Source organism: Suncus etruscus, chromosome 12 (genome assembly GCF_024139225.1).
Source record: "Suncus etruscus isolate mSunEtr1 chromosome 12, mSunEtr1.pri.cur, whole genome shotgun sequence".
Lineage (NCBI taxonomy): Eukaryota > Metazoa > Chordata > Mammalia > Eulipotyphla > Soricidae > Suncus > Suncus etruscus.
In genome coordinates, this window is record NC_064859.1 from 102,185,753 (window position 1) to 102,212,870 (window position 27,118).

General features: G+C 47.2%; 1 protein-coding gene and 1 pseudogene across 1 annotated transcript in view; both read right to left on the reverse strand.

The window, feature by feature from the left end:
* The window catches only part of MAP4K3 (mitogen-activated protein kinase kinase kinase kinase 3), a 112,738-nt gene that overhangs the window by 1,787 nt on the left and 83,833 nt on the right, over positions 1–27,118 (reverse strand). The window contains 15 exon segments of the mRNA XM_049784295.1: positions 310–365; positions 1,805–1,875; positions 3,523–3,612; positions 3,695–3,763; positions 4,845–5,016; positions 6,843–6,946; positions 7,664–7,722; positions 10,892–11,009; positions 11,095–11,155; positions 14,918–14,997; positions 17,425–17,509; positions 18,415–18,456; positions 20,637–20,746; positions 21,366–21,525; positions 23,690–23,732. Coding sequence (XP_049640252.1) covers positions 310–365; positions 1,805–1,875; positions 3,523–3,612; positions 3,695–3,763; positions 4,845–5,016; positions 6,843–6,946; positions 7,664–7,722; positions 10,892–11,009; positions 11,095–11,155; positions 14,918–14,997; positions 17,425–17,509; positions 18,415–18,456; positions 20,637–20,746; positions 21,366–21,525; positions 23,690–23,732 — 1,320 coding nt within the window.
* On the reverse strand, positions 9,111–9,192 carry LOC126024990 (uncharacterized; annotated as a pseudogene).

The following is a 27,118-nucleotide window of genomic DNA, read 5'->3' on the forward strand; positions in this document are numbered from 1 at the left end:
TCACTTGCGAATTCTTTTTGTTGGTTTTCTATGGGGACCCACCAGGCGGTATGAAGGAGTTACTCCTGGCTCTGCACTTAGAATCATTCTTAGTGTGTTCTGGGGACCATATGGGATGCCAGGGATGTACTCGGACCAGCCACATCCAAGGCAAATGCCCTCCCGCTGTGCTCCAGTCCTTCACTTGAGAATTCTTCCAGTGGGAAACATACACTGTACACATCTTAACTCTTGGAAAAGAAAAAACCAGCTTCGTGTTAGAGCCATAAAACAGGCTTAGTCTGTGAATACCACCACCCTTCTTCTTACCTGTCAGATCCAAGGAGTCGGAAAATTCTTGTGCTGTCTGAAATTTCTTGTGTTACCTGATGAAACACAAATTTGATTTTTGAAGTTAAAGGTACAAGAATCTACTTCTGGGGCCGGAGAGATAGCATGGAGGTAGGGCGTTTGCTCTGCATGCAGAAGGATGGTGGTTCGAACCCCGGCATTCCATATGGTCCCCCCGAGCCTGCCAGGAGCAATTTCTGACAGTAGAGTCAGGAGGAACCACTGAGTGCTGCTGGGTGTGACCCAAAAACCAAACCAAACAAAAATATTAAAAAAAAAAAAAAAAAAAAGAAAAGAAAAAAGAATCTACTTCTTCCTATTTTTTTGGGTCACACCCAGTAGTGCTCAGGGGTAGTTACATTTGACTGTGTTTAGAGGAACCATATGGGAATCCAGGACTTGAACCCGAGTTGGCCTGGTGCCTGACATGCACTTTTACCTGCTGACCCCTTTGGCCCCAAGCATGAGACTTCATATGTAGATACATGATTTCTAACTACTAAGAACATTCAATCCCCAAGATGAAAATCCATCCCTGCATGAGTTAATTTGGGCCTTCGTACATAAATGTATCAATCTGTTTAGCCAAGGAAAACGTGGTCCATGTTGAGGGTCTCTTGGGTCCTGCCCACCTGCCGCTTTCCCCGGGGGTTTGAACCTTGAAGCTGGGAAGTCTGACACCAGCAGGTGCCCAGCACAGGGGCCTCTTCAGCTCACTTCATCTCTTGGCCTTCTGGCCCAGACCCTATCGATATTCTCAGAAAAGAGGGAGATGAAAGCAGGTGGGGAGCTGATCCTGAAGGACACAGCCCTATTTTTTTTTTCTTTTTTTGGGTCCCACCCGGCGGTGCTCAAGGTTTACTCCTGGCAGGCTCGGGGGACCATATGGGATGCCGGGGATTGAATCAGGATCCGTTCTGTGTTGTTTGTGTGGAAGGCAAACGCCCTATCGCTGTGCTATCTCTCTAGCCCCCCAGAACCCCCCTCAGAGTAGAGCAGATCCCGCCCTTACTAGTACCTCGAGAATACTCCCCCTCCCCAACCAAGTTCTGGTGGTCTCACAGGCTGAGGGTCTGGTTCATTGGTTAGAACCCAGCACCAGGCTGCATTTCACTGAGTCAAGGTGGGAAGGACTCGAGAGGAGGCTGAGGGAGGGCAAAGGGCACAGTTGGGAAGGGAGGTAGCCCAGGGCCTCAAGGGGGTGACACCCAGCCTGCAGGGCCAGTTTTGCAGGGCAGGCAGGGAGGAGGCCGAGCCAGGCAGTACCGGCAATGGCAACCCAAAGGGCATGGAATCCAGGAGGGTCTCGAGCAGGAACCCAAATCCCCACGCTATCAGAGCCAGCCCCTGGGGGTTTCTAAATGGACTTCAGGAATCCCCCTAAGTTACAAGCTAGCCAAAGGGAAGTAGGGTTGAACGCTATTTCCTAGCTATTGAGCAGACAGTACGGACCCAGCTTTTAAGGACAACATACCTCGTTGGACCTGAGGCTTCTCCCCTGCATGCCGTGTTTCCAGAAGGCGAGCACACTGTCCTGCAGGCAGACTGGTGGGCCAGAGAGAGCTCAGTTACTGGAAATTGTATGCAGGTTCACCCCAAAGCCCGTCGGCCCTGTCCACCCACTCGGCTCTGTCAGTCACTCTATTTTTCTACCGAGTCACTACTTCTGAACACAAAGCAAAGCCCTGTTGTGTATTTGAAAGGTCACCATGGAAAACCTTTGTTTTGATGACTTTAAAAGTGACATTTAAAATATAGAGAAAATATAAATGATAGCACAAAAGCAAGCATCCTTCCAATTAAACCCGAAATCCTAACAATTTGCCCACTTTGCCTTTTAAATTCAGTTAAAAGAGAACAAGGTCGTGAGCACAGTCCCAGTCCCACAGCTGCCCCAGGTCCCCCAGAGCATTCTTATGACACGGGAAGTTCACACCATAGCCTCTGTCTAGTGCATCTGACAGGAACAAGCTGTTCCTTACTGCCGCATATTCCCTTACGTCAGCACCGGCAGCTGTGGCCTCATCCTGGAGTTCTTTTGGGGCCACCCCTGGAAGATCTGGGTGCAAGGCTAGCATCCCACCTGCTGTGCTACGGCTCTTGCCCCAACAGAACACTTGTTGCACAGCTATGGGACAGTAACATGACTTTCATGGCTCATCGGGAATGTGGGGGGTCGCAGCCATGAATGAATGCTCTGATGCGGAGCATGACTGGGACGAAGCCAGCTACTCGTGTGGGGTGGTTCCATTTCCTAGAATGGAAATTTCCAAGGCAGAGCTTTCAGAATCCAGGGCCACCACAGTACGCAATTTTCTGGTCTGATTTCACTGCTCTTTCTTTTAAGGGGGGACAAAAATAGCCTCCCAAAGCCTCGGCAGCTCAGTCTCCCCCAGGAACTCAATGGGAGCTTGAGGGGCCTGCCTTGCGGCCGTACTTTGCCTTCCCCACACTGAACGACGCTCATGGCTCAGGATGAAACAGGGTGCCAGATGCTGAACCCAAACTGGCCGAGAAGGAGGGGAGCATCTTCCCGAAGGCACCAACTCTCCGGCAGCTGATCCTGATCTTTGGAAACCCCGAGAAGTGCTACAGAAGCGAGGTTCGCATCTCAACATCTGGGTCCCCAGGTGGACTCAGTAGCATCCGCACCAGTGGAGGCAGGAGGAAGTAATGCCAAGACAAGGGGATCCCCCAGCCCTGGTTCCACCCTCTGTTCACACAGGCATCAATGTAGGACCTTAATTTTACTGCTAAAGGGCACAGGAAACATCGTATAAAGCATTCATTTCCCCTGCTCTGTGTGATCACGATCACCTTCATTTCCTGAGTGCGATACTTAAATTTTTTTTCCCAGAAAAAGTTGTAAGAGTGTCAAGAACCAAATTCTACATATTTAAGTTTCTCTGAAGAGTAACGTGCACTAGTCTCTTTAAAGTACTTATAGGAAAACTCTGAGTCTGGAGGCCCCTCGAACCCTGGTCTAAAACGTGAATTTAGAGATTCTAAATTCATGAAACCTTTTCAAAGAATGTACAAGAGTGAAGAGTTAAAACTGAATTCCTACCTCATTCGTCATATTCTGTATATTGCAAAAATTAAGTCATGTTTGTAATGTCACTGGTTAAGTATCAGATATACTATTATAAGTTCACTAAAGTAACTGAAAATGTATATAAAACATGGATTTACCAATCGATTCAATCTGGAAATCAAAGGTAAGCTCGGGTGTGAATCTTCTGGATTTTAATCTTCCTTGGAGATTTACCACTTTTATACAACCTGGAAGGGGGAAGAAAAGTCACTCGGGAATGCCAACTAGATAAATCTCATTGAAATAAGAGGCAGACAAATGAGAACTTACAGTCTAAGCACACGAGAACAGTGTCCTTGTCCAGCTGGGTTAGGTCAGTCACGTTTGTCAGAGGAGACTCTACAAAACAGAAAGGTCAGTTGGCAAGCAGAGGGGAAAACAGACCCGTTGGGTACAGAGGGAAGGTGAACAAAGGATGCCTGCACATGCCGGGCTGAGACAGATATAAGCTTCCAGCTCCAGACCTGCCATGGCTGAGCCTGATAGCTTTGGCCCTAACTCTGATGAGGCAAGTAGGAGGGTTCTTTGGTTTTTGGGCCACACATAGTAGTGCTCAGGGCACTGCATGGGATGCCGGGAAGCGAACCCAGGTCGGTGTACTCAGGGCAAACGCCCTTCCCGCTGAGTTCTGGTCTTGGCCTCTGGATGAGGCAGGTGCTGAAATGTCTGGTGTGCGCCTCCTGGGGACATGGAAGTTTGGTCAATGAACCGAAGCACCACAGAGGTTGGTCACTGGATCACATGGAGACAGGGTGGCCAGCACAACAAGGAACACAAAGCAGAAAAAAATCCCTGACACTGACTGGTCTTGGCAATGACTTTTGGATACAATGAAGCATAAGCAACAATATTAAAACTTTAATATTTATTGTTATAAATTTATAATTTATATATTTACAATTAATTATTAATATTTTAATAACAAGTTGACAAAATATCCTATGGGACAGGACAAAATATTTACATGTCAAGTATTTGATACAAGATTAACAACTATAATTTGTGAAGACTCAATTTCTCCTAAAAACTGGACAAAAAGGGGCTGGAGCAATAGCATAGTGGGGAGGGCGTTTGCCTTGCATGCAACCATCTCGAGTTCAATCCCCGGCATCCCATAGAGTCCCTGAGTCTGCCAGGAGTAACTTCTGAGCACAACTGGGTGTAGGCCCAAAGCAAAACACAAAAGGAAAAGGGACTAAGAATAAAGCTGCAGGTGGGAGAAATGAGATGAGCAGGCACCCAACAGACACATCTGGGATGTGTGTGTATGAGGGTGTCCCAGCCCCCCATGAGGTGGTTGGTCCCTGATGGAAGAAGGAAGGGAAGGAAAGAGGGAAGGAAGGAAAGAAGAAAGGAAGAGGGAGGGAGGGAGGGAGGTCTAGCCACTGGACCCCCGGACCCAGGCCCCACGCGCACCAACCTGACTCGGTGAACCATGAGGAGGTGGAGTCGGGATCGACTGTCTCGAACCGGACCACCTGGCCGAAGTCTTTGCCTCTCCCAACACCGACGCACACTAGGGGGAACTGGCGATGGGGGGCGACCAGCATCTCAAACACCCTGAGTGGACACGGGAGAGGGAAATCTATGTGCTGGAGACAGAAACAGACACTGTTACCAGAGGGAGACCAGAGGAATGTCAAGAGGTGACACGGCGAGTGACAACTTTCAGGGGTTCCAATGGCTCACCTGGTGCCACAGAACCTCAATAACGGGAACTCAGACTGACGTGGGAATTATCAAAAGACCCTTCTTGACTGACACGAGTGGACAAGGAGGGCGACAAACCCACAAAAATGAACCCAGCTCCTGTCTCGAGTCATTTCATTCAAGAAACAGCAGTTACAACGTGGCCGATACAATTCTACAACTTTAAATTTGTTGTCTATTAGTACAAAGAGACTAGGTAAGTTGTTTCAGGACTGGGGTAGGGGGCTTCCTCAGGGTGTGGAACAAAGGCTCTCCCAGCATTGGGAGCCACCTCCCTGGCCCCCAATTCACAAGGCCTGGAAAACTACCTGAGAATCGATACAGTGAGGCCACCCATGCCACTACAGGCGAGGTGGAACATGAGTCCCTGGGGCAGGAAGCCCAGCTCTGGGGCCTGCCAGGCACGGCCCTTCCATGGCCCCTCTCTGTTCTCCACAGGGGATATATTTCGGATAAAGCCTCCTGCAAGCTTATTCATATATCTGGTCAGTTAATGTTGGGGTCACGCCAGCGGTGCTGAGGGTTCTGCGCTTAGGGTTGCTCCCGGCTTGCCTGAGGACCCTATCTTTTTTTTTTTTTTTTTTTTTTGGTTTTTGGGCCACACCCGGTAATGCTCAGGGGTTACTCCTGGCTATGTGCTCAGAAGTTGCTCCTGGCTTGGGGGACCATATGGGACACCGGGGGATCTAACTGCGGTCCGTCTTAGGCTAGCGCAGGCAAGGCAGGCACCTTACCTTTAGCGCCACCGCCCGGCCCCAAGGACCCTATCTTATGAGCACCGCACACCAAAACTGAATCTGGTCTCATGCAAGCTCAGGACCTTAAGCCCTTTTGGGCCCTCCTATATAACATGTAGGTGCATGTGGATACATGTCTATGTGTTTTTTCTTTTTTAGTTATACTCAACAGTGCTCAGAGCTTACTCCTGGCGGGTTTGAGAGGCCCTATGTGATGCTGGGATGAACCCCAACAGGGGCAGGGAAGGAAGGCCAGAGTCCTCACTGCTGTGCTGTTGCTCTGGCTCCTACACCTTTGAACAACTTCATCATGGAACTCCACTGCTTTGGTGCAACTAGACCTCCCCTTCACAAAATGTAAGATACAGCTGGGGATACTAAGCCTCCTCAAGAATATTTATGCGGGGGGGGGGGGGCGGTGAGGTGGCGCTAGAGGTAAGCCTTGCAAGCGCTAGCCAAGGAAGGACCGCAGTTAGATCCCCCGGTGTCCCATATGGTCCCCCCAAGCCAGGAGCGATTTCTGAGCACATAGCCAGGAGTAACCCCTGAGCGTCAAAACAGGTATGGCCCAAAAACCCAAAAAACAAAGAAACAAACAAAAAGAATATTTATGTGGGGCCGGAGAGATAACATGGAGGTAAGGCGTTTGCCTTTCATGCAGAAAGTCATCGTTCGAATCCCGGCGTCCCATATGGTCCCCTGAGCCTGCCAGGAGTGATTTCTGAGCGTGAAGCCAGGAGTAACCCTGAGCACTGCCGGGTGTGACCCCCCTCCCGCAAAAAAAAAAAAAAAAAAAAAAAAAAAAAAAAAGAATATTTATGCAAGAGTTCAGAGCCATCTAAGCACATTAAAGCAGCCAGGGTAAGATGAGGGAAACTAGCAGGCAGGTCCTGTCCCAAGGGTCAGGGTAGCAAGTCGGGGCCCTACCTCCCAGCAGCCTTGGGCACTCGCTCACCCACTCACCCACTCACCTTGATGAGCATGAACTTCTGCATGGGCTCCACCCACTCGAGGAGGACGACGCTGGTCTGCAGCGCCCCACACAGGTACGTGTGGTCCGTGAAGGGGCTTCTCGCTGCAAGACCAGAGGACGCCTGAGTATTTAGCCCAAGCACGTGCTGCAGCCCCACCTTCCCTCCCCCAGTACCCCGCCATAGGCAGGCGCCTTATGTCTCGAGTCCTGGGGGCTCATGGCACTGCAGACACGTGGGACTGGCAGAGAGACGCCTCAGCTCCAGCTAGGAGAAGGGACGTGCGAAGGCAGAAGTGGCCCGAAGAGGGGGAAGGCATGGGGAGAAGAGTGCCCGGTGTGAGCCAGGGCCAGAACCGGGGGGCTCAGCAGTGCCTGGTTGGGGCATGCCGGGGTTGCTACTCCAGCTCTAGGGGTATCAGGTTCTATGACAGGCCTCAAAAGGACCAAAGGGAGCGGCTCATCAGTGAACAGATCTGCCGCCATCACAGGAGACTGACATTCTGGTAACAATGTCCAGATCAAAGGGGCCTCATGCCGAGAGAATTAGAGCTGGGCTGGTGACTAAGGCCACTGGCATGCCCGGGAGGTGGGAATGAGCCAAAGTGGTACATCACTGGGGTAGGTCACAGGGAGCAATGGGCTGGTGATAACAAAAATCGGGAAGGGGAAAGGAGAGACTAGCAGGCGTCTTCCAAACTCGACTGCCTCCATCTGTGCCCACTCTGTACTGACAGGGGAACTTTTCCCATTTCCGGACATGTCTGCCTGTCTGTCCATCTCTCCTGCAGTGGAGCCATAGGACCTGGCAGTCTTACTTACCAACACGACACTTTTGACACCACTTGGTATCAGGAATCTTTGAAGAGACAGAAAATTTCCTAGATGCAAGCGGAGATCGAACACATGTCAACCAACATGTTAGTGCACGGTAACGTACAGTGATAGTTGAGAAAAATGAGTAACTCGGTGAGCGCTGCTCATGCACAAGGCTTCTTACAGAAACTAAAAGCAAGCAGGATTCTTTTTTATCATCCTTCCGATAGATTTCAAAAGTATAGGATTTAAATATGAAAACCAAACAATTAGAGTGTATGAAAATAAAACCTTGAAAAAATAAAGATAATACAGAGTGCACACCCCAAATATCTTTTTATAAATTGTTATAACCCAAAATACAAGTTGTGCAACCTCAAGATAAATTTCTCCTTTTTTGTAAATACTTATTTTGCTTGGTTTTTGTTTTTTTTGTTTTTTGGGCCACAGCCAGCTGCGCTCAGGGGCTACTCCTGGCTATCTGCTCAGAAATAGCCCCTGGGACCATAAGGGACTCGGGGATTGAACCAACCACCTTATGTACTGGGTTGGCTGCTCGCAAGGCAAACACAGCTGTGTTATCTCTCCGGCCCCAGGTTGCTTGCTTTTTGCTTTGTTTTTTTTTTTTTTGGGTCACACCCGGAGGCACCGGGATTTGAACTGTGGTCCATCCTGTGCTGATTGCATGCAAGACAAAAGCCTTACTTCTGTGCTATCTCTCTGGGCCTGCTTGCTTTTTTTTAAGTGTACAAATGTGCATTTATTTGATCTTTTATTTTATTGGGCCACACCCAGCAGAGCTCAGGACTTAGTGCTAGCTCTGTGATATTGGAGGACCATCTGGATCAAATTGCCAAGGATCAAATGGTGCCCGTCCATCCCCACTCTACTGACAGGGGAACTCTTTCCATTCCTGGCTGCATTCGTCTGTCTGTCCATCCTTACTCTGTACTGACAGGGAAACTGTGTGATCACTCTGGATACTGAGCTCGGAAGGGCTAAGGAACTCTTCTTTTTGCCTCTGGGCGACTCCCAGGGTAGGTTAACTCATGTCCTATCACTTTCTAAAGGACAAGTACAGTTCTTCCTGCTTTCCTGCTGCCTGGCCCCCAGTTGCTCTGCGATGGCCCTGTTCTTGACCTGAACTTTCTGATGGAGGTTATGTGACATACAGGTGTCTGGCGTGGAGTGTCAGGCATGTGCCAGTCCATCCCAGTGCCCGGGTTCCTGCCCACTATGCATTAGCCTTTGTAAAAACCAAATGCATGCTTTGCTAATGATATAAATCACACATGGGGAGGGTCAATACAAACCCAAACAAGATCTGTGGTTTTGGGCACACCCGGCAATGCTCAGGGTTCACTCCTGGTGGGGCTCGGGGGACCATACGGGGTGCTTGGAGGGCAAATTAAGGCAGTCTGTGTGCAAATAAGCATCCTGTCCACTGTGCTACTGCTCTGGGAAAAGTTTTCAATTAGCAATAATCACGCCTGGGATACACCTCATTGGCTATGATACTGCCACACTGTAAAGCTGTTTGACTGCTCTGACCCATAAAGAATCTGTTGTTTTTATTTTGGGGCCACAACCGGCAGTGCTCAGGGGTTACTCCTGGCTCTGTGCTCAGGAATCACTCCTGGCCGTGCTCGGGGGACACTACAGGAAACTGGGGATCACACCCTAGTTGGCCTGTGCAACACCCTCCTCATTGTACTCTGGCTCCAGCCCCCAAAGAACCTTCCTGATGAATGTACAGCTGTGTGCCAGATCAGATGCCAGAGCAGAATGGCAACTGCAGCCTAGAGGACGTTTCTGAAGCTTCCCTGGATGCCAACAGTTTGGCTTTAGTTCTTACTGGAAGTCACGCACTTCACGTGCTGTGACATTGTTCACACAAAAAACGACAGTGACAGGGCCAGAGAGATAGCATGGAGGTAAAGCGTTTGCCTTTCATGCAGAAGGATGGTGGTTCGAATCCTGGTATCCAAATGGTCCCCTGAGCCTGCCAGGAGCGATTTCTGAGAGCAGAGCCAGGAGGAACCCCTGAGCGCTGCCGGATGTGACCCAAAAACCAAACCAAAGCAAAACAAAACAAAAAATGACAGTGACTTCCTCAAGTCTGAGCTACCAGTTTAGGGAGAGATAGCTTGAGTCTGTCAGGATTAGAGAGAATTAAACTTCACAGAAAGTCAACTTCTTGTGTCACGCTTCTCTGGCAACAGAGCATCTGAATGGGGTGTCGGAGCTTGAAGGCGGGCAGCTAGAACTAAGTCCTACCTGCAGTGGTTTGTCTGTGTGGCAGGACATTGTTTGCTGTGAAGTCTGGTTGAGGGATTTATCTCTAGCCAGAGATGAAGTGATTAAGAGCCACCTGTGAGACATTGGAGATCTAGACTATCTTCATTCCCAACTTCTGCTTAGAGAAGTAATGCCTTAGACTACTTTCAGAGTAGAAAAAAACCTGACACTTCAATTCATAATTTAGGTTAGTGATTACTAAGACCAATGATTTGATGCACAGAGGCTGTAGTTTCCTACAGCTTAAAATATTCTTCTTGGCGGGCCGGAGAGATAGCACAGCGGTAAGGCGTTTGCCTTGCATGCGAGGTCGCTGGTTTGAATCCCGGCATCCCATAGGGTCCCCCGAGCCTGCCGGGGGTGATTTCTGAGCGTAGAGTCAGGAGGAACCCCTGAGCATTGTCGGGTGGGACCCAGAAACCAAAATAAACCAAAACACAAAAAACCATTCTTCTTGGGACCACAGCAATAGTCCAGCAGGGAGGGTGTTTGCTAAGAGAGGCCCACCTGGGTTTAATTCCAGGCATCCCTTCGAGTCCCTGAGCCCGGCAGGAGTCATTCCTGAGCACAGAGCCAGGAGTAAACCCTGACCACTGTCAGGTGTGGCCCCAAAAATAAACCTGGTTTTATGCTTCCATTTTTACATTTATAAGTAACAGAAAAAAAAACCTAACTTCAGGATTATAGGAAATTTTAAGAACCGAGAAGAATACATCCGATACAATTGGAAAATAAAAAGTGGGCACATTCTCGAGTAACATGACAAACAGGCACTTGTGAGGAATATTACTTCTAAAAAAGCGCTCGTTCTGCATGATTTCTATTGACCTTGCAGAACGCTTCTTCATTCTGCAGTACAACTATTTATTAAAGTCAACTGACTGTGAGCATGTATGGCATCCCTAAGGACAAACACAGAATCGAGTGTGCATTTACCGTGGTAGGATTCTGTCGGGGAGCTTATGTGCTGGGATTGGCACTGGGAGCTTCTGCATCTGTCTCGAGTACTCGAAAAGCCCGGGTAAGTTATGGGAGTAGAGCTGAGAAGCTTTGCCTATGGAGAGAGACAGAGGGGGAAAGATAGCACAAACACCAACTGCCTCAAAGGGCAAATGCAGCATGTCAGAGCGGAGACTCACCAGATATCGAGAGCAGGCAGTTGTTCATCACATACAACCAGGTACACCTTCGGGGGAAGAGCTGAGGAAGAACAGACAGAATGCAGGGTTTGCAAATAACAGCAGCAATGAGTTTCGTTTATCATGTAATCAGATCAACAGACAATTCTAGAAAAGTAACCATTTCATTTCATTTTTCTTTGGTTTGGGGGCCACACTCAGTGGTGCTCAGGGGTTACTCTTGGCTCTGCACTCAGAAATCGCTCCTAGCAGGCTCGGGGAACCATAGGAGATGCTGGGGATTGAACCCAGGTCTGTCCCAGTTGGCAGCAAGCAAGGCAAATGCCCTACCACTATGCTGTCGTCTGGTCCCAAAAGTAAGAATTTTAGTAATCATTTTATAATCCTTAACAGAGAAAAAAACTGGTTATATAAGTTAGTAACTTTATTACCTAATCTCACTTATGCTCAGTAAATCTACTTTATGAACTATGAGGAGGGCAAAAGATCCTTTCAAACAATTTTTATTTCCCTTTTTTTGGAGGGGGCCATACCTAGCAATGGCCAGTGGTTACTCTTGGCTCTATGCTCAGAAATTACTTCTGGCAGTACCCGGGAGACTCTATGGCAATGGTCCTCAAATTACGGCCCGAGGGCCACATATTGTATTTATTTCCATTTTGTTTCTTCACTTCTAAATAAGATATAGGCAGTGTGCATAGAAATTTGTTCATGGGCCCGGAGAGATAGCATAGCGGCGTTTGCCTTGCAAGCAGCCGATCCAGGACCAAAGGTGGTTGGTTCAAATCCCGGTGTCCCATAGGGTCCCCCGTGCCTGCCAGGAGCTATTTCTGAGCAGACAGCCAGGAGTAACCCCTGAGCACCGCCGGATGTAGCCCAAAAACCAAAGAAAAAAAAAAAAGAAATTTGTTCATAATTTTTGTTTTTACTATAATCTGGCCCTCCAACAGTCTGAAGGACAGTGAACTGGCCCCGTTTAAAAAGTTTGAGGACCCCTGCAGTCTATGGGATGCCGGGGATCGAACCCAGATTGGCCATGTGCAAGGCAAATGCCCTTCCCACTGTTCTGTCGCTCTGGTCCCTTATCTTGGTTTTCATACTAACACCTGTATACTTCTCCTTAAATATATTATTGAAGCATTTGGATGAACTTGGTTTCCTAGAGAAGAAGCAGGAAAAAAAAGTCCAAGATAAATTATGATGAAGAACTTACTAGTCATAAATAGTACAATTTCCCTCGTTCTTGCATACTGATTCCTTTCAAGCTTCTCCAGAAGCCTCAACTCTGTGTTCTAGTTCTCAGCCATTGGGCTCGTATATAGAGAAGCCAAGAAATGAGCATTTGGGCCGGAGAGATAGCATAGAGGTAAGGTGTTTGCCTTGCATGCAGAAGGACGATGGTTCGAATCCTGGCATCCCATATGGTCCCCAGTGCCTGCCAGGAGCGATTTTTGAGCATAGGGCCAGGAGTACCTCTGAGCGCTGCCAGTGTGACCCAAAAACCAAAAAACCAAAAAAAAAAAAAAAAAAAAAAAAAGAAATGAGCATTTGAGGCAGGGGGTGGGGGCTTTCATCACTATGGACCTCAGTGGCTCTCAGAGTGCCCCTGCTCTGGCACAACCTCAACCAGCTGTAGCAGACACTAGAAACTTGCGGCCCTCGATTCTGAAGCCAAGCTCTGTTTTTCAGTTCGTTTTTGGGCCTCAGCGAGTGGCGCTCTAGCTTATCCCTGGCAGAGCTCAGGGGACCTTACGTGGTACTGGGTGTTGGAGCCGGACTGGCTGCCGCAAGCCAAGTGCCCTCCTGGCTGCCCCACGCCAGGCCCGGACGGCGACCGTGTGAGGACCTGGTCTCCTGGAGACCGGAGCACGCTCGAGCCCCAGCACCCCTGATAATTAATGTTCTGGTCTAACAAGCCCCATTGCTGGGTTTGCTCCGGGAATTCCTAGTGGGCTGTTCCAAAATAGACCCGGCTGGAGGCAGGGAATGAATGCGGCTGTGGGTGACGAAACCTGCGGCCCCGGAGGAGATGACTTCATTAGGCACCGAGTTCAGCTCTAGCCCGACTCACACCAAAGGGAGAGAAACAAACTCAATCTTTTTTTTTTTTTGGTTTTTGGGCCACACCCGGCAGTGTTCAGGGGTTACTCCTGGCTGTCTGCTCAGAAATAGCTCCTGGCAGGCACGGGGGACCATATGGGACACCGGGATTCGAACCAACCCCTTTGGTCCTGGATCGGCTGCTTGCAAGGCAAACGCCGATGTGCTATCTCTCCAGGCCCCAAACTCAATCTTTTAACGAACGTCTGTCTCCTTTATTTCTTTATTTCTATGCACTTCCATAGCTGGAGCAATGGCACAGTGGTAGGGCGTTTGCCTTGCGCATGGCCGACCCAGGACTGACCCGGCATCCTATATGGTTCCCCGAGCCTGCCAGGAGTGATTTCTGAGAGCAGAGCCAGGAATAACCCGAGAGCCGTCGGGTATGGCTCCAAAACAAGACAAAACAAAACAAGTGCTTCCATAAAGTGTAATGTTTCTATCTGGCTTTTTACACTCTGACTTGACTATGACCAGATGAAAAGGTACCTCCACTCTGGCCACCTGGACCAGCACAGAGGGAACAGCACCCAGATCCACAGGAACAAACAGGACACCCCAACACCTATTCAAGTGCAAAAACAACCCCACCCAGCTGGGAATTCACCGGCTAAACTGAAAACCAGGCAATGACTATGACAGGGCAGTTCTTTAATTAATTCAGTGAAGCGTATTTTTAAAAAAAACCATTGTCTTGGAACAGGGTTTCCTTCCACACAAAACCACAGTGAAAAAGTATCTATCCAGCACCAAATCTGTGACTTACTACAAAATGACAGCTGTCTGTAAACAGAGGTCAATAGGAGAATATAAGCTTAGATAAGGTACAAGGTCAAGACAATTTTCTTCATTTCACTACCGATCTAGGAACAATGAGAAAGCTTTCATTTAAGTTTAAGTGTTAAGTTTCACTTTGAACTTCTTTTTTTAACCACAAGTAATACAACTCCAAACCTTTCCGGAGCTTTTGTGAGGGTGAATCCCGTTTCTTTCTTTTTTTCAGAGACTGAGTTGTCAGACTGAGCCCAGCCTACCGCTCTGACATTGAGACCCAGAAGCCAGCTCACATGGAGGCATCTGGCCTGAGCCGCTTCCAGGCTCAGATCTCGCACAACCACAGATGTGGCCAGCATGAGCCCTGCTGCCATGCGGTTGCCCTGGCCCATTTGTTGCCTTCCTGCCACTCTTTGCCCGTCTCTGCCAACAACCTGCATTACCCCTCTCCACTGCCTGTGCCGCCCTCCCCAGTAGGCCCAGGGCCTCTTGGCCCCACATGTCCTCGTTCCTGGAGCAAGTGTTTTGGGGAAGGCTTCCATGCTGAGGCTCCCAGAGGCAGGGCGAGCATGGAGACACAGGACAGTGGGGACACCACACTCAGTCAAGCTGGCCCAGTGTCCTGTCTCTCCTGACTGTCATGTGCGGTCACTCAAGCAACACAAAAATCGAGCAAGCCCTGAGCATGACTGGATGTGGCCAACAACCAAAAAAGGAAAAAGAAATAAAGAGAAAGGAACTAGTTCTTTTAAGTTGAAATAAAGAGGAAGGGACTAGTTCTCTTTAAGTCTGCTTTCAGATCCTACCTGTCAAATTTTGGTGCACAGAAGAATGTGCACCAGAAATATATAAATAAGAAAGGCAGTAAATCATAGGAATAAAACTCAGTTCTTTCTGCTGCTTAAGGAATAAAACAATGAAAGAAAAAGAAAAACAGAAAATGAAATACCTGTTCCATGGATGTTTCATGAAGCTCATTAAGATTCAAAGTATAAATCCCTTCTTCGGCACCAAATATCAAGTACTGATCTGAAACCAAAAGGAATTGATTTTAAAAAAAGTAAATGATTATCTAGTTAATATCTACTTTAGAGAATGCATAAAACCCAGTTTTTCCTTCCTGTCCTCTCCTCTATCTTTCTTTGGTTATTCTGTATCTTCTTCTTCTTTTTTTTTTTTTTTTTGTTTTTGGGCCACACCCGGTGACGCTCAGGGGTTACTCCTGGCTATGCGCTCAGAAGTCGCTCCTGGCTTGGGGGACCATATGGGACGCCGGGGGATCGAACCGTGGTCCGTCCGAGGCTAGCGCAGGCAAGGCAGGCACCTTACCTTTAGCGCCACCGCCCGGCCCCCTGTATCTTCTTTATTACAAAAAATACTGCTCCCCCCAAAAAAAATAAAAATAAAAAAAGTAAATGAGGGACCGGAGAGATAACATGGAGGTAAGGCATTTGCCTCGCATGCAGAAGGTAGGTGGTTCGAATCCTGGCATCCCCAAAACAAACAAAAAAAGTAAATGAATAAATTTTTTTTTTTGTTTGTTTTTGTTTTTTTGGGTCACACCTGGCAGTGCTCAGGGGTTCCTCCCGGCTCTACACTCAGAAATCGTGCCTGGCAGGCTCAGGGGAGCATATGGGATGCCTGGATTTGAACCACCGACCTTCTGCATGCGAGGCAAATGCCTTACCTCCATGTTATCTCTTTGGCCCCTGAATAGATAATTCTTTGTCTTGGGGTCACATCCAGCTATATTCAGGGCTTACTCCTGGCAATGTTCAGGGTTCAGGGGACCAGATATAGCACTGGAGACTGAAATTGGGTCAACTGTGTGCAAGACAAGCACCTTCCCTGTGTACTATCTCTGGCCCCAACGAAATTTTTTTTAAGATGGAGAAATAGCTCAATGGCTGGGTGGTGGCCTGGGTTTGATCCTTAGTACTGCATGGTCTACCAAGCACTGCTCGGAATTACCCTTGAGCACCGAGCCAAGAGTAAACCCTGAGCACTGTGGTGTATGCCCCCGATTTTTAAAAAGGAGGTTAAAACCCTTAATATACTAATATGTGAAAAGAATAATTTGACTTATAAGCAGCAAATACTATTATTTTTTAGTCTGGGACGCACCCTGCATTTCACTACTGACTCCTGGCTCAGTGCTGATGGAAACTGTTGGCAGTGTTCCCAGGGTCATGGGCCTATGCATGATGCCAGAATCAAACCCGGGTGGCTGCACGCCAGGCAAGTGCCTTAACCTGTCTTTCCTACCTCTCTGGCCACAGACCGTTCATGGTAAGCAAGTGGTGAGACCTTCAACTTCCTAAGTCTCCTGCACACACTAGCTCCTAAGCAGCAAGGAAAATACTAAACAAGATCCTAGAGGGACATGTGGTGACTCCCTCAGCATCAGAAGGATGGGTTAATGCACTTAAAAGGAGATGGGCATGTCCAATGGATAGGCTCAGCGGGATCTTCTGAGCGCCACACAAAGGCTGGTGAGTGACACATGAGGGAGAGAAGAGGCCACAGGTTTAACCCTGGCCCCATAGGCCTCTCAAATGCCACTGGGTGTGCCGGTGACAATAGAAACGACCCCTTAGCTATTGGGGTACTTGGGAAATACTCTATGACTCTGAGCCCTTTGTTCATTTTTTTGTTTTGTTTTGATTTTGGGTTTTTGGGCCACACTCGGCGGTGCTCAGGGGTTACTCCTGGTTCTGCATTCAGAAATTGCTCCTGGCAGGCTCAGGGAACCATATGGGATGCCAGGGATTGAACACGGGTCTGCCCGAAATGGCCTCGTGCAAGGCAAACACCCTACTGCTGTGTTATAGCTCCGGTCCCTTTGGTTCACTTTTATCATGGAAACAGACTGAGAATTTCTCCGGACAACTGAAGGAAGACGACAGCAAGCCAGAGACTGCCAGAATGCCACCTGCCCTGCTCCTGGAGGGTCAATGACCAAGCTCTGTCAAGAGCAGGAGGGCTAGAAACAGGAAAACAGGGACACTCTAGCACCATCTGCCTCCCTCTTCGAGAAGCGAGGAGCAGCCTGGGGCTGAGACTCAGGAGGCCACGTGCTGGTAGCTCTGGTGGGCTGTCCACCATGGGTCCGCAAGTCGGCTGTGATGAGGAGCGTCTTGGGCCTGACCCGACCACCCAGTGCCGAGGACAGGAGCCTTCCGCACCTGCAGCACTGGATCCAATAAGACACGAGATGGTCATGCGGGTGACAAGAGTGCAGAGGACACTCGGACACTGGGATGTGTCTCTCAGAAACTAAGCACGAGAGACAAGCTCACCTTAAAGTATGGGCTTTTGAGGTTAAAATGATTTTTCCATCTATTGCTATACTGATAAAAAAGGGCATATACTGGCATATGATATATATTGATTAAAAAAAGCATGCTTTCTTGGGCCCTGTTTAGGAAAGGAATCTAGAGGTAACAGGTAAAATACCTCTTGTTTCTGGGTTGATCCATGATGTCGCACAGTGAATTTTCAAGGGACAGCCATTGAACACCTTGGAAAAACAGGCACCCATCTGGGAAAGCAGATCATCAAACACTGGACTTAGAAGGATTTTAATTTTACCTCTCTTCTCACATAAGCAAAATTATCATAGCAATAATCTCAATACAAAAGTTGCTGGTAGATACAACAAACAAATGCTACACACCAAGAACATCCCAATTATTCCCTGGCAAAAAGGAAATCATATTCTATAAAGAAGTAAAAATTCTTACTTTCCTGAGACTGACTACAAATGGTATTCATCACCGAATTTAGTTAATAATGTTAAAGAAGTATGGCTGATGTGAAATTCAGATCTGTGTGTCTGTGTGTGTGTGTGTGTGTGTGTGTGTGTGTGTATACACATACATACTTCAATCACAACACATAAAGACAAACTTATTTTTTGATTTTATTTTGTTTTGGATGTAAGGCTATATCCCTGGTGGTGCCCAGGAGTTGATCTTGGCTCTGCACTTAGGAATCACTCCTGGCAGGCTTGGGATGTCGGGAATCAAACCTAGGTCGACCGTGTACAAGGCAACATTATTTGACCATAGGCTCAGTTGCTGCAGTAAGCTGGGCAACGTTGGCTCAGAGGAACCTACTGTTGCTGACTGAAGTGATGGGCAGAAACGTATTCAGGGACAAGTCATTTTGGGAGGGCTGCTCCCAGCAATAGCTCAGGGCTTACTCCTGGTTCTGTGCTCAGGGATCCCTTCTGGCAAGGCTTGGGGGACCACCAAGGGTGCCACAGATGGAGAATGAACCCAGATAGGCTGCATGCAAGGCAGGCACCCTCCTCACTGTGTTATCGCTCTGGACCCAACAATTCGTTTTAGAGCAGTGAAAGATATGTACCCAAAGGTATGCACCCAAGCAACTCCATGCCATTGTTTGGCTGGAAAAGGTAATTTTGGCGGTATTCATACTCACATGAACTTTTGGTGTCGGGGGCAGACCGTTACTAATTGGCTTCTAGGGGAAAAAGAACAGAACCCCAGTTAGACTTCCCTGGTGGAACAATTCTCTAATTCACTTACACTTATTTAAGTAAAACACGCGAACACACACACACCTTCATTGAAAACAAAACATACTCGGCTGACATTTTCTGCTACTTTCTCACAGTGCCCTTATTCGCACCCCAACAGCCCGAAACTTCTCCAGTCCGTCAGACCAAATGCTCCAGGGCAGTGAGGAGGGCAGACTCCTGGCTGGGTCTGCTGGACAGAATACAGCATCAGGAGGGCGGGCCTGGGCCTGACTGTGCCCACTGCTACCACCAGGTTCATCAAGGGCTCAGGGCAGCTGTCCTCAAGGACAAGTGTGTTCTTCCAGTCTCTCTTTGTTCATGTACCAGCTCCCCAGGAAACACGCTTTCTCTGCACTTCGGAGTTTCATCACCGCTAACCACCTTGCTTTCTGCCCTAACCCTGGCTTGGGACACTCCTTCAATCAGCAATTGCATGAGCGCAGTTTGCTTGTTTCCACTGCATGTAGTGTGATGAGGACACATCCCTGAGCATGGCATCTGCATCTTTTACCAAACACCCGAGAGGCCCCGTGTGTTGTCTGCCTGTCTGTAAGCCCACAACTGCTCACAGCAGCAACCTCACTGCCCTATGGAATCGCAGGAAGGTACGAGGCTCTATGCTAGGAAGTCACAGCAGGGAGTCTTGGGGTACTGATGTTACAGTCCTCCAATATTCAGTCCCTGAGTCCAGAACTTTTAATGTTCACTGGCTGTTTCTATCTACCCTTCTGTGAATGAACTTTTTCTTTTTCTTTTTTTTTTGTTTTTGGGTCACACCCGGTGACGCTCTATGGTTACTCCTGGCTATGCGCTCAGAAGTCGCTCCTGGCTTGGGGGACCATATGGGACGCCGGGGGATCGAACCGCGGTCCATCCAAGGCTAGCGCAGGCAAGGCAGGCACCTTACCTCTAGCGCCACCGCCTGGCCCCTATCTTTTTCTTTTTTAATATGCTTCTCCTTATTGGGTTGCTGGGAGTTCTTTCTATCATTTAGATCTGAATTCTGGCACACAGATAACCCTATTATTGTTTCGCCTATTTTTGCATTTGATTTTGGTGAATTTAATTACGATTAATAACTGCTCGTTTCCCAACGGTCGTGAGAGGGAAATGATGCTTCTACTCAGCCCAAGATTCTCAAGACTGTAAAATTATTTTGAAATGAATTTTATGAAACTGTTGCTTTTGAGGTTAACCTGGACAATAGTATTAAGAATGATGTCATCATGGGGCCATAGAGATAGCATGGAGATAAGGTGTTTGCCTTGCACACAGAAGGTTGGTGGTTCGAATCCCAGCATCCCATATGGTCTCGAGCCTGCCAGGAGTAATTTCTGAGCATAGAGCCAGGAGTAACTCCTGAGCGCTGCCAGGTATGATCAAAAAAACCAAAAACCAAAAAAAAAAAAAAAAAAAAAAAAAAAAAAAAGTCATCATTTCTTCTCAATGCAATATAAATCAGAAACATTTAAATAGAACATGACAAGACCTAAAAAGATGCTTCACTGATTTCATACATGCAATGCAAATAAAACATTCTGGGTGGGTGGATACATATATCACCACTACAGGCATGTCTGAAGTTCATTGATCCAGTTTTTGTGTTCTTCTGGTTAGGGGCTGTGCTCAGGTCTTGATCCTGGCTCTATGCTCAGGGACGACTCCTGGTGATACTAGGGGACCCTGATGAGTCCTGGGGGTCAAACCCAGGTCAGCTGCATGCCAGGCAAGTGTCTTAACCCCTGTACTATACTTGGGACCCAGAGTTATACCTTTTTTTTGTTTTGTTTGGGCAACACCCTTTTGATGCTCAGGGGTTACTCCTGGCTATGCGCTCAGAAATCGTCCCTGGCCTGGGGGACCATATGGGACACCTGGGGATTGAACTGTGGTCCGTCCTAGGCTAGAGTGGGCAAGGTGGGCAAGGCAGGCAACTTACCTCTAGCGCCACCTATTTGGTTCTGAGTTATACTTTTTTATATGATTTTAAGGCATTGCAAATATGACCACAATTTCTGGTAATTTTTCTTTTCTTTTCTCAAATGATGAACTATATCCCACTATGGTTTCACTCGAAGTACAAAAGACACAGAAGTGAGAACTTGTGAGCAGGAATACCTACTGGCACATCTTTCTTCTCCTTCCGCAGCGGGTTCGTGCCTCGGAGTCCACTCTGCTGGTACAACGGGCTGTCTCGTTCGCCATTTAACTGGGGGGAGTTTACTCCGTTTCCTTCAAATAAGACAAGTTCGAACATGGTGAAAAGAATCGATTTTTTTGGAAACCTATTAGGTAGAAAATCACCAAACAGAAAGGAAAATCTCAAACATGAGACCATTCTATTCTTTGAGATGGTTCAACCAGATGAGCATTAAAGAGAGAAATTTCAGGTGCATAGCTATGAATTCTTGCTCTAGTGCCAAATATTTGGATTTAAAAAATAAGCATTTTCACAGTGGCTGGGTGTTTGCCTTGCATGCAGAAGGATGGTAGTTCAAATGCTGGCATCCCATATGGTCCCCCAGGCCTGACAGGGGCAATTTCTGAGTGCAGAGCCAGGAGGAACCCCCGAGCGCTGCCTGGTGTACTCAAAAAACAAAAACAAAGGCATTTTCTTCCAGTGAAAGAAGTCAGAGCTAGTCTAGAGGGAGGAGGAGCTGTGGAAAGAGAATCAGGGGCAAACAAGCCCAGGCTGGGCTGAGGTGACCTGCTGTAGGTCCAGACACTAGAGGCCACCAGGGGACCAAGATCAGTCTTGAGATCTGGTCTCTGCAAGGCTCTCCCTGAGCCTTGAGTCCCCTCATGGCTCGGTGACTAGCCCGCACCCATAGCCCCCTTTCATCCCTGTTACCTAAAGTGACAGGCTTCTGTGGAGGTAACCTGGGGGGTGGTGGCCTGGGTGGCACGTGGGAAGGTTTTGCCGGGCTCTCTGACACAGGACATCTCTTGATGGTGCCTTGATTGTCGTCCTCAGTGGGAAGAGTTTCCTGGGGTATGAATATGGACTTGGGCTGAAAAGCACAGAAAAGGAGATTAATGATCTAAAGGGAAATGATTTTTCCCGAAACAAATGATAGGTAAATTATACATATCACAACATCTAAGATATATCATATATAACGTAGAATTTATTTTCCTGAAATGAACAGATATAGATTTATTTTCAGGAAATAAAAAAAAATATGGCTTTCAAGAGTGTTTACCAGCTGAGTTTCAAGGTCACCCAACTATGTCAATTCAGATATGATAATTTATATGCTACAAATATACATTTTCTCAGGGACAGGCCTTGAGATTTTGCTGTAAGTTCCTCACAAGCCCTCCGTACAACATTTTGTGGCCCTGCCCTAGAGGAATCCTTTTTTGTTTTGTTTTGTTTTGTTTTAGTAGTTTGGAAAACACCCCCCAATGTTCAAGGCTTACTACTGACTTTGCACTCAAGGATCACCCCGACTTTGCCTCCTGCGGCCCCCAGGTAAATTGAGTTTGAGACCCCTGCTAAGATCTGCCAATAGAAGATCTGGGGCAGGTGAGACAGCACAGTGGGAATATGTTAGCCTTGCACATGGCTCTGACTCCAGCATCCCATGTGGTCTCGAGCACACCAGGAAAGATCCCAGAAGGTAGAGTCAGGAATAACTCCCAGGCACTACCAGGGTTGATTCCTGAGAGGCGAGCCAGGGCATCAGCTCTGAGCAAAGCCACTATACACTGTACTCCAATTTCCAAGAGTCCCTTATTATGAACACCCATTGTAGACTGAAGGGTGGTATACTGGAGTAGTGGTTTCCCTACTGAACAACTGGGGCCCGAGATACCACAGCCATCGTGTGGAGCAGGCTGCAGAAACGTGGAACTGACTGACAGGTGCCACTCTGGGAGACCCCAAACTGGAGGGCTGCTCGAGCCCAGCTCTATACACCCCTATCCTCAGGCTGTCCTCACTGTCCTTGGATTGCAGGGACATGCTAGCACGACTCTGCTGATGAGAAACAAAAACAAATGGGCTGTCTGGCTCACTCTGAAGGCTCTTCTCAGAAAGTTATTTTATAATGAAAATTTGCTATAAGCACAACCGTATAAATTTACATGACAACTACCCATGTACACTTATCTATCTAAAAATCAGCTGAAATGATCTGATCATGCCTTTGCTTGACAAGAAGATTTGTTGCTAATGTTTTTAGGAAAAATCAAATTCTTATTTGGAATTTTAGTTTTTCTTCCTGCTCTTTGTCGGTCAAGACAGTTTTACTTGGAAAACATCTTCCTAAGATTGTCAAGAAATCAAATGTTATATATTTCGAAGGAAGATAATCTTATAAGATACGAATGCTCAGATTCAGAAAAGATAATACTAATCATTAATAAACTTTTAATGGGGGCCGGAGCAGTGGTGCAAGTGGTAAGGTATCTGCCTTGGGCACCTAGGATGGACCACAGTTCGATCCCCCGGCGTCCCATATGGACCCCCAGGAGCAATTTCTGAGCACATAGCCAGGAATAACCCCTGAGAATTCCCGGGTGTGGCCAAAAAAAACCCCCCCAAAATAAAATAATATATAGTATATGTAAATATATACTTATATATTAAATCTTTTTGTTTGTTTCTGGTTTTTGGGTCACACCCAGAAGCACTCAGGGGTTACTCCTGGCAGGCTCGGGGGACCAGATGGGATGCCAGAATTCGAACCACAGCCCTTCTGCGTGCTAGGCAAACGCCTACCTCCATGCTATTTCTCCGGCCCCATATATATACTTTTAATATACAACTCTAATTATTTAAACATGGATTTGTAGGATGTTAAAATGTTTAAAAAGATAATCATAATCAACTCGGTGATCAGGTTTTTTCCTTATAGACCTGGGCAAAGCAACAGTGACCATCAAGATCATATTGATGTGGTAGAACCCCTCCTCCTCTCCCTCATGTTGAAAAACAAATAAATGTGGGGCCGGAGAGATAGCATGGACATAAGGTGTTTGCCTTACATGCAGAAGGATGGTGGCTCGAATCCTGGCATCCCATATGGTCCCCTGAGCCTGCCGGGGGCGATTTTTGAGCATAGAACCAGGAATGGCCCCTGAACGCTGGTGGGTGGGACCCAAAAACCAAAATAAATAAATAAATAAATAAATAAATAAATAAATAAATAAATAAATAAATATACCAACCTTAGGTGGCAAAGGAGGCGGGACTTTTACTCTCAGGGTTGATCTAAAAACACAAAAGTTTCAAGTCAGCAGTTTTCATTTTACAAATGTCATAACTAAAGTATGAAGAAACGCTTTCACATATACACATATAAGCATTTTTTTCCTAAGATATTTTCCAAAGTATTTTGTGAAATGTTGGAAGTTATGCTAAAATTAAATCGTTTTTTCCCCCTGATTTTTGGGCCATACCTGGTGATGCTCAGGGGTTATTCCTGGCTATGCACTCAGAAATTGCTCCTGGCTTGGGGAACCATATGGGATGCCAGGGCACTGAACCATAGTCTGCCCTAGGTTAGTGACTGTAAGGCAGATAGATGCCTTTCCGCTAGCGCCACCACTCCAGCCCCGTTTGTTTTCGGGCCACACCCGGCATTGCTCAGGGTTCACTCCTGGCTCTGGGCTCAGAAATGGCTTCTGGCAGGCTTGGGGGACCAACTGGAATGCCAGGACTCAATCCATTGTCCATCCCGGGTCGGCCGAGTACAAGGCTATCTCTCCGGCCCCCTAAAATTAAATACTTTAACTGAAATCCAAGTGACAGACAGCACTGTTGGTTTCAGATACACACCGGGTGACCCGTAAAGACTGATAATGCCCAGAATATACCTGCTAAACACTGTCGCATCTGTCCAGCACAGCACGGCTCAGTCTAGCCCTTGCTCTGTACTGGAAGCTCACACCTGTGGGCCCCCTTGCCCATTTCAAACCTTCTCTTCCTCCGGGAATGGGCTCTTCTCATACCAATCGGCTTGTTTCAAAAATTCCACGGAGGAGCGGAGTGGGGCAGGTACTGGCCTTTGTCCTGTTTCATATAGGGTGATATCTGCCCATGTCAGGGCACTTGACTTGTGCACAGCTGACCTGAGTCTGATCCCCAGTGAGCCATATGGTCCCTCTTTAGCACTGCCAGGAGTGATTCCTTAGTACAAAAGACATCAGTGACTTATGAGAACCACTACGTGTGCCCCCCCAAAAACAAAAGAACAAAACTAAAATCTTCCCATGTTACCCTAAATGAAAAGATTCTCCTTTCACGGAGAGTACACACATAGAGGAATATAAATATATATTCTTAGTGAAATACACTTCCATTTTCATTTTGTTTTGGGGCACACCTGATGGAGATCAGTGGTGCTGGGAATGAAAGTAGGGCCAACTCTATGTAACTTGCCAAGTGCCCTACCGACGCCCTGGACTCTCTGGATTCAGAGACATTTTACTATGTAAAGAATCCTGCAATATATATGCGCTATCTTCTCAAACTAACTTTTACTATTATTTCCTTCAGATAAACACCCAGAAAAAGACATTTCTGGGTCACAGAGTTCTCTTTGTTGACTGCCTTTTTTTTTTTTTTTTTTTTTTTTGTGATGCTAGGTACTGACCAGGGTTTCACACGTATAATCAAGACAAGTGCTCACCCACCCCTCACCCCCATCTGAAATATTTTACCTTTTATTTATGTAACTACTCACAGGGACCATACCCAGCAGGGGTGCTGGTTCCTACTCAGGCCATGCTGTCCCCCTCTCAACCCTGATCCTGGCACCCACCTCCTCACCGAGGGCATCAGGTGAGATTTCTCCCCGGGTTAAGGCACATTTCCCTGACGATAACCTATGCTAAGCTTTTGGTCCCTGAGCCACTTGTGCAGCATTTTGGAACACTGTCCATTCAGATAAATCTTTGGCATATTTTTTGGATGGATTTTATTTTATTGTATTTTTGTCAGTGAGTTGTAGGAGTTCTTTATGTAATTGGGAGACTAAACTGTTATCTGATAAAATGATTTCTAAGTATTCCTCCAATTTAATAAGCTGACATTTTCATTTTGTAGGTGACATCCTCTGCTCTGTAGAAGTGTTTGGAAATGTGTTCTATTGGGTTATTTGTCCTTCTGTTGCATTGGACTTTGGAATTAAGTCCAAAAATTAACTGCCAAGGCCAATATAAAGGATTTAATTGCCTGTGTTTTCTTTCTAGCATCAATGAAGAACTATTCTGGGGCCGGAGAGATGGCAGTGGGGAGGGTGCTTGCCTTGCTGAGACTGATCTAGGTTCAATCCCCGGCATCCCACATGGTTCCCTGAACTCAACAGTAGTGATTTTTGAGTGCAGTCAAGCATAGTATCTGAAAACCATTGGGTATGACCCAAAAAAACCCAACCAAATAAATAAAAAACACCAAAACAAGACCTGGGCAGACGCATCACAATTTGTTTCCATTTAAAGACATGAGATTCCAGGGAACTGAACCTTGGTCAGCTGTCCTACCCACAGTACTAGAGCTTAGGCTACTAAATTGAAATATTTTTAAAGTTCTTTAAAAAGTTCTACATAGAATCTGCTTTAAAGCCGAGTGATTAAAATCAGGCCCTGAGTTCGGAGAGTGAAACCATTAGGATGGTGAGGCATCAGCTTCTCAAGAGGAGCTCAGTGAAGACAAGGTCACAGACTGGGTAAGAGGCAGGATGAGAACCAGCCCCACTAGTGGCTGGGCGCTTAGATGGCCACAGATCAAACTGTAGCTGTTTCAGGGGCTGGAGCCATAGTGCAGCAGGGAGGGCATTTTGCCTTGCATGGGGCGACCCTGATTCAATCCATGGCATCCACACAGTTCCCAGAGCTCTTTCAGGAGTAACTTCTGAGCATAGAGTTAAGAGTAACCCTTAAACAATGCCAGATGTGCCCTCCCCACAAAAAAAAAAAGGTAAAAAAAATGTAGTTGTTTCTAAAATTCAGACTAAGGCTGGAGGAACAGAATGGAGGGGAGGGTGCTTGCCTCGCATGTGACCACCTGGTTCAACTCCAGGCAACCTGTATGGTCTCCTGAGTTTGCCAGGAATCATCCCTGCGCAGGGGAGTCAGAAGTAAGCTCTTAGCTTTGCCAGGTGTGGCCCCAAATCAAACCAAACCAAGCCAAAAAAACAAATCCAGACCAAATAGAACTAATGCATACAAATGAAAATATTCCCCTTTGGGGTGGAACAACAGGAGAGAGCGGAGAAGATGCTTGTCTTGCACATGGCCAACCTGGGTTTGCCCAGACATACCCATATGGTTTCCTGAGCCAGTTAGTAATAGCAATTCCTGAGCATCGCTGTATATAGCTCCAAAAACAATAAGCAAAAATAAAATATTCCTCCTTAAAACATATACTCCTATCTCCCTCATTAAATTTAATTATTTAAATAAATAATAGAATAGAAATAGAGGGCGTAAGAGGTAAGGAATCTGCCTTGCCTGCACTAGCCTAGGACAGACAGTGGTTCCATCCCATGATGTCCCATATGGTCCCCCTAGCCAGGAGCGATTTCTGAGCACATAGTCAGGAGTGGCCCCTGAGCATCACTGGGTGTGGCCCAAAAAACAAAACAAAAAACAAAA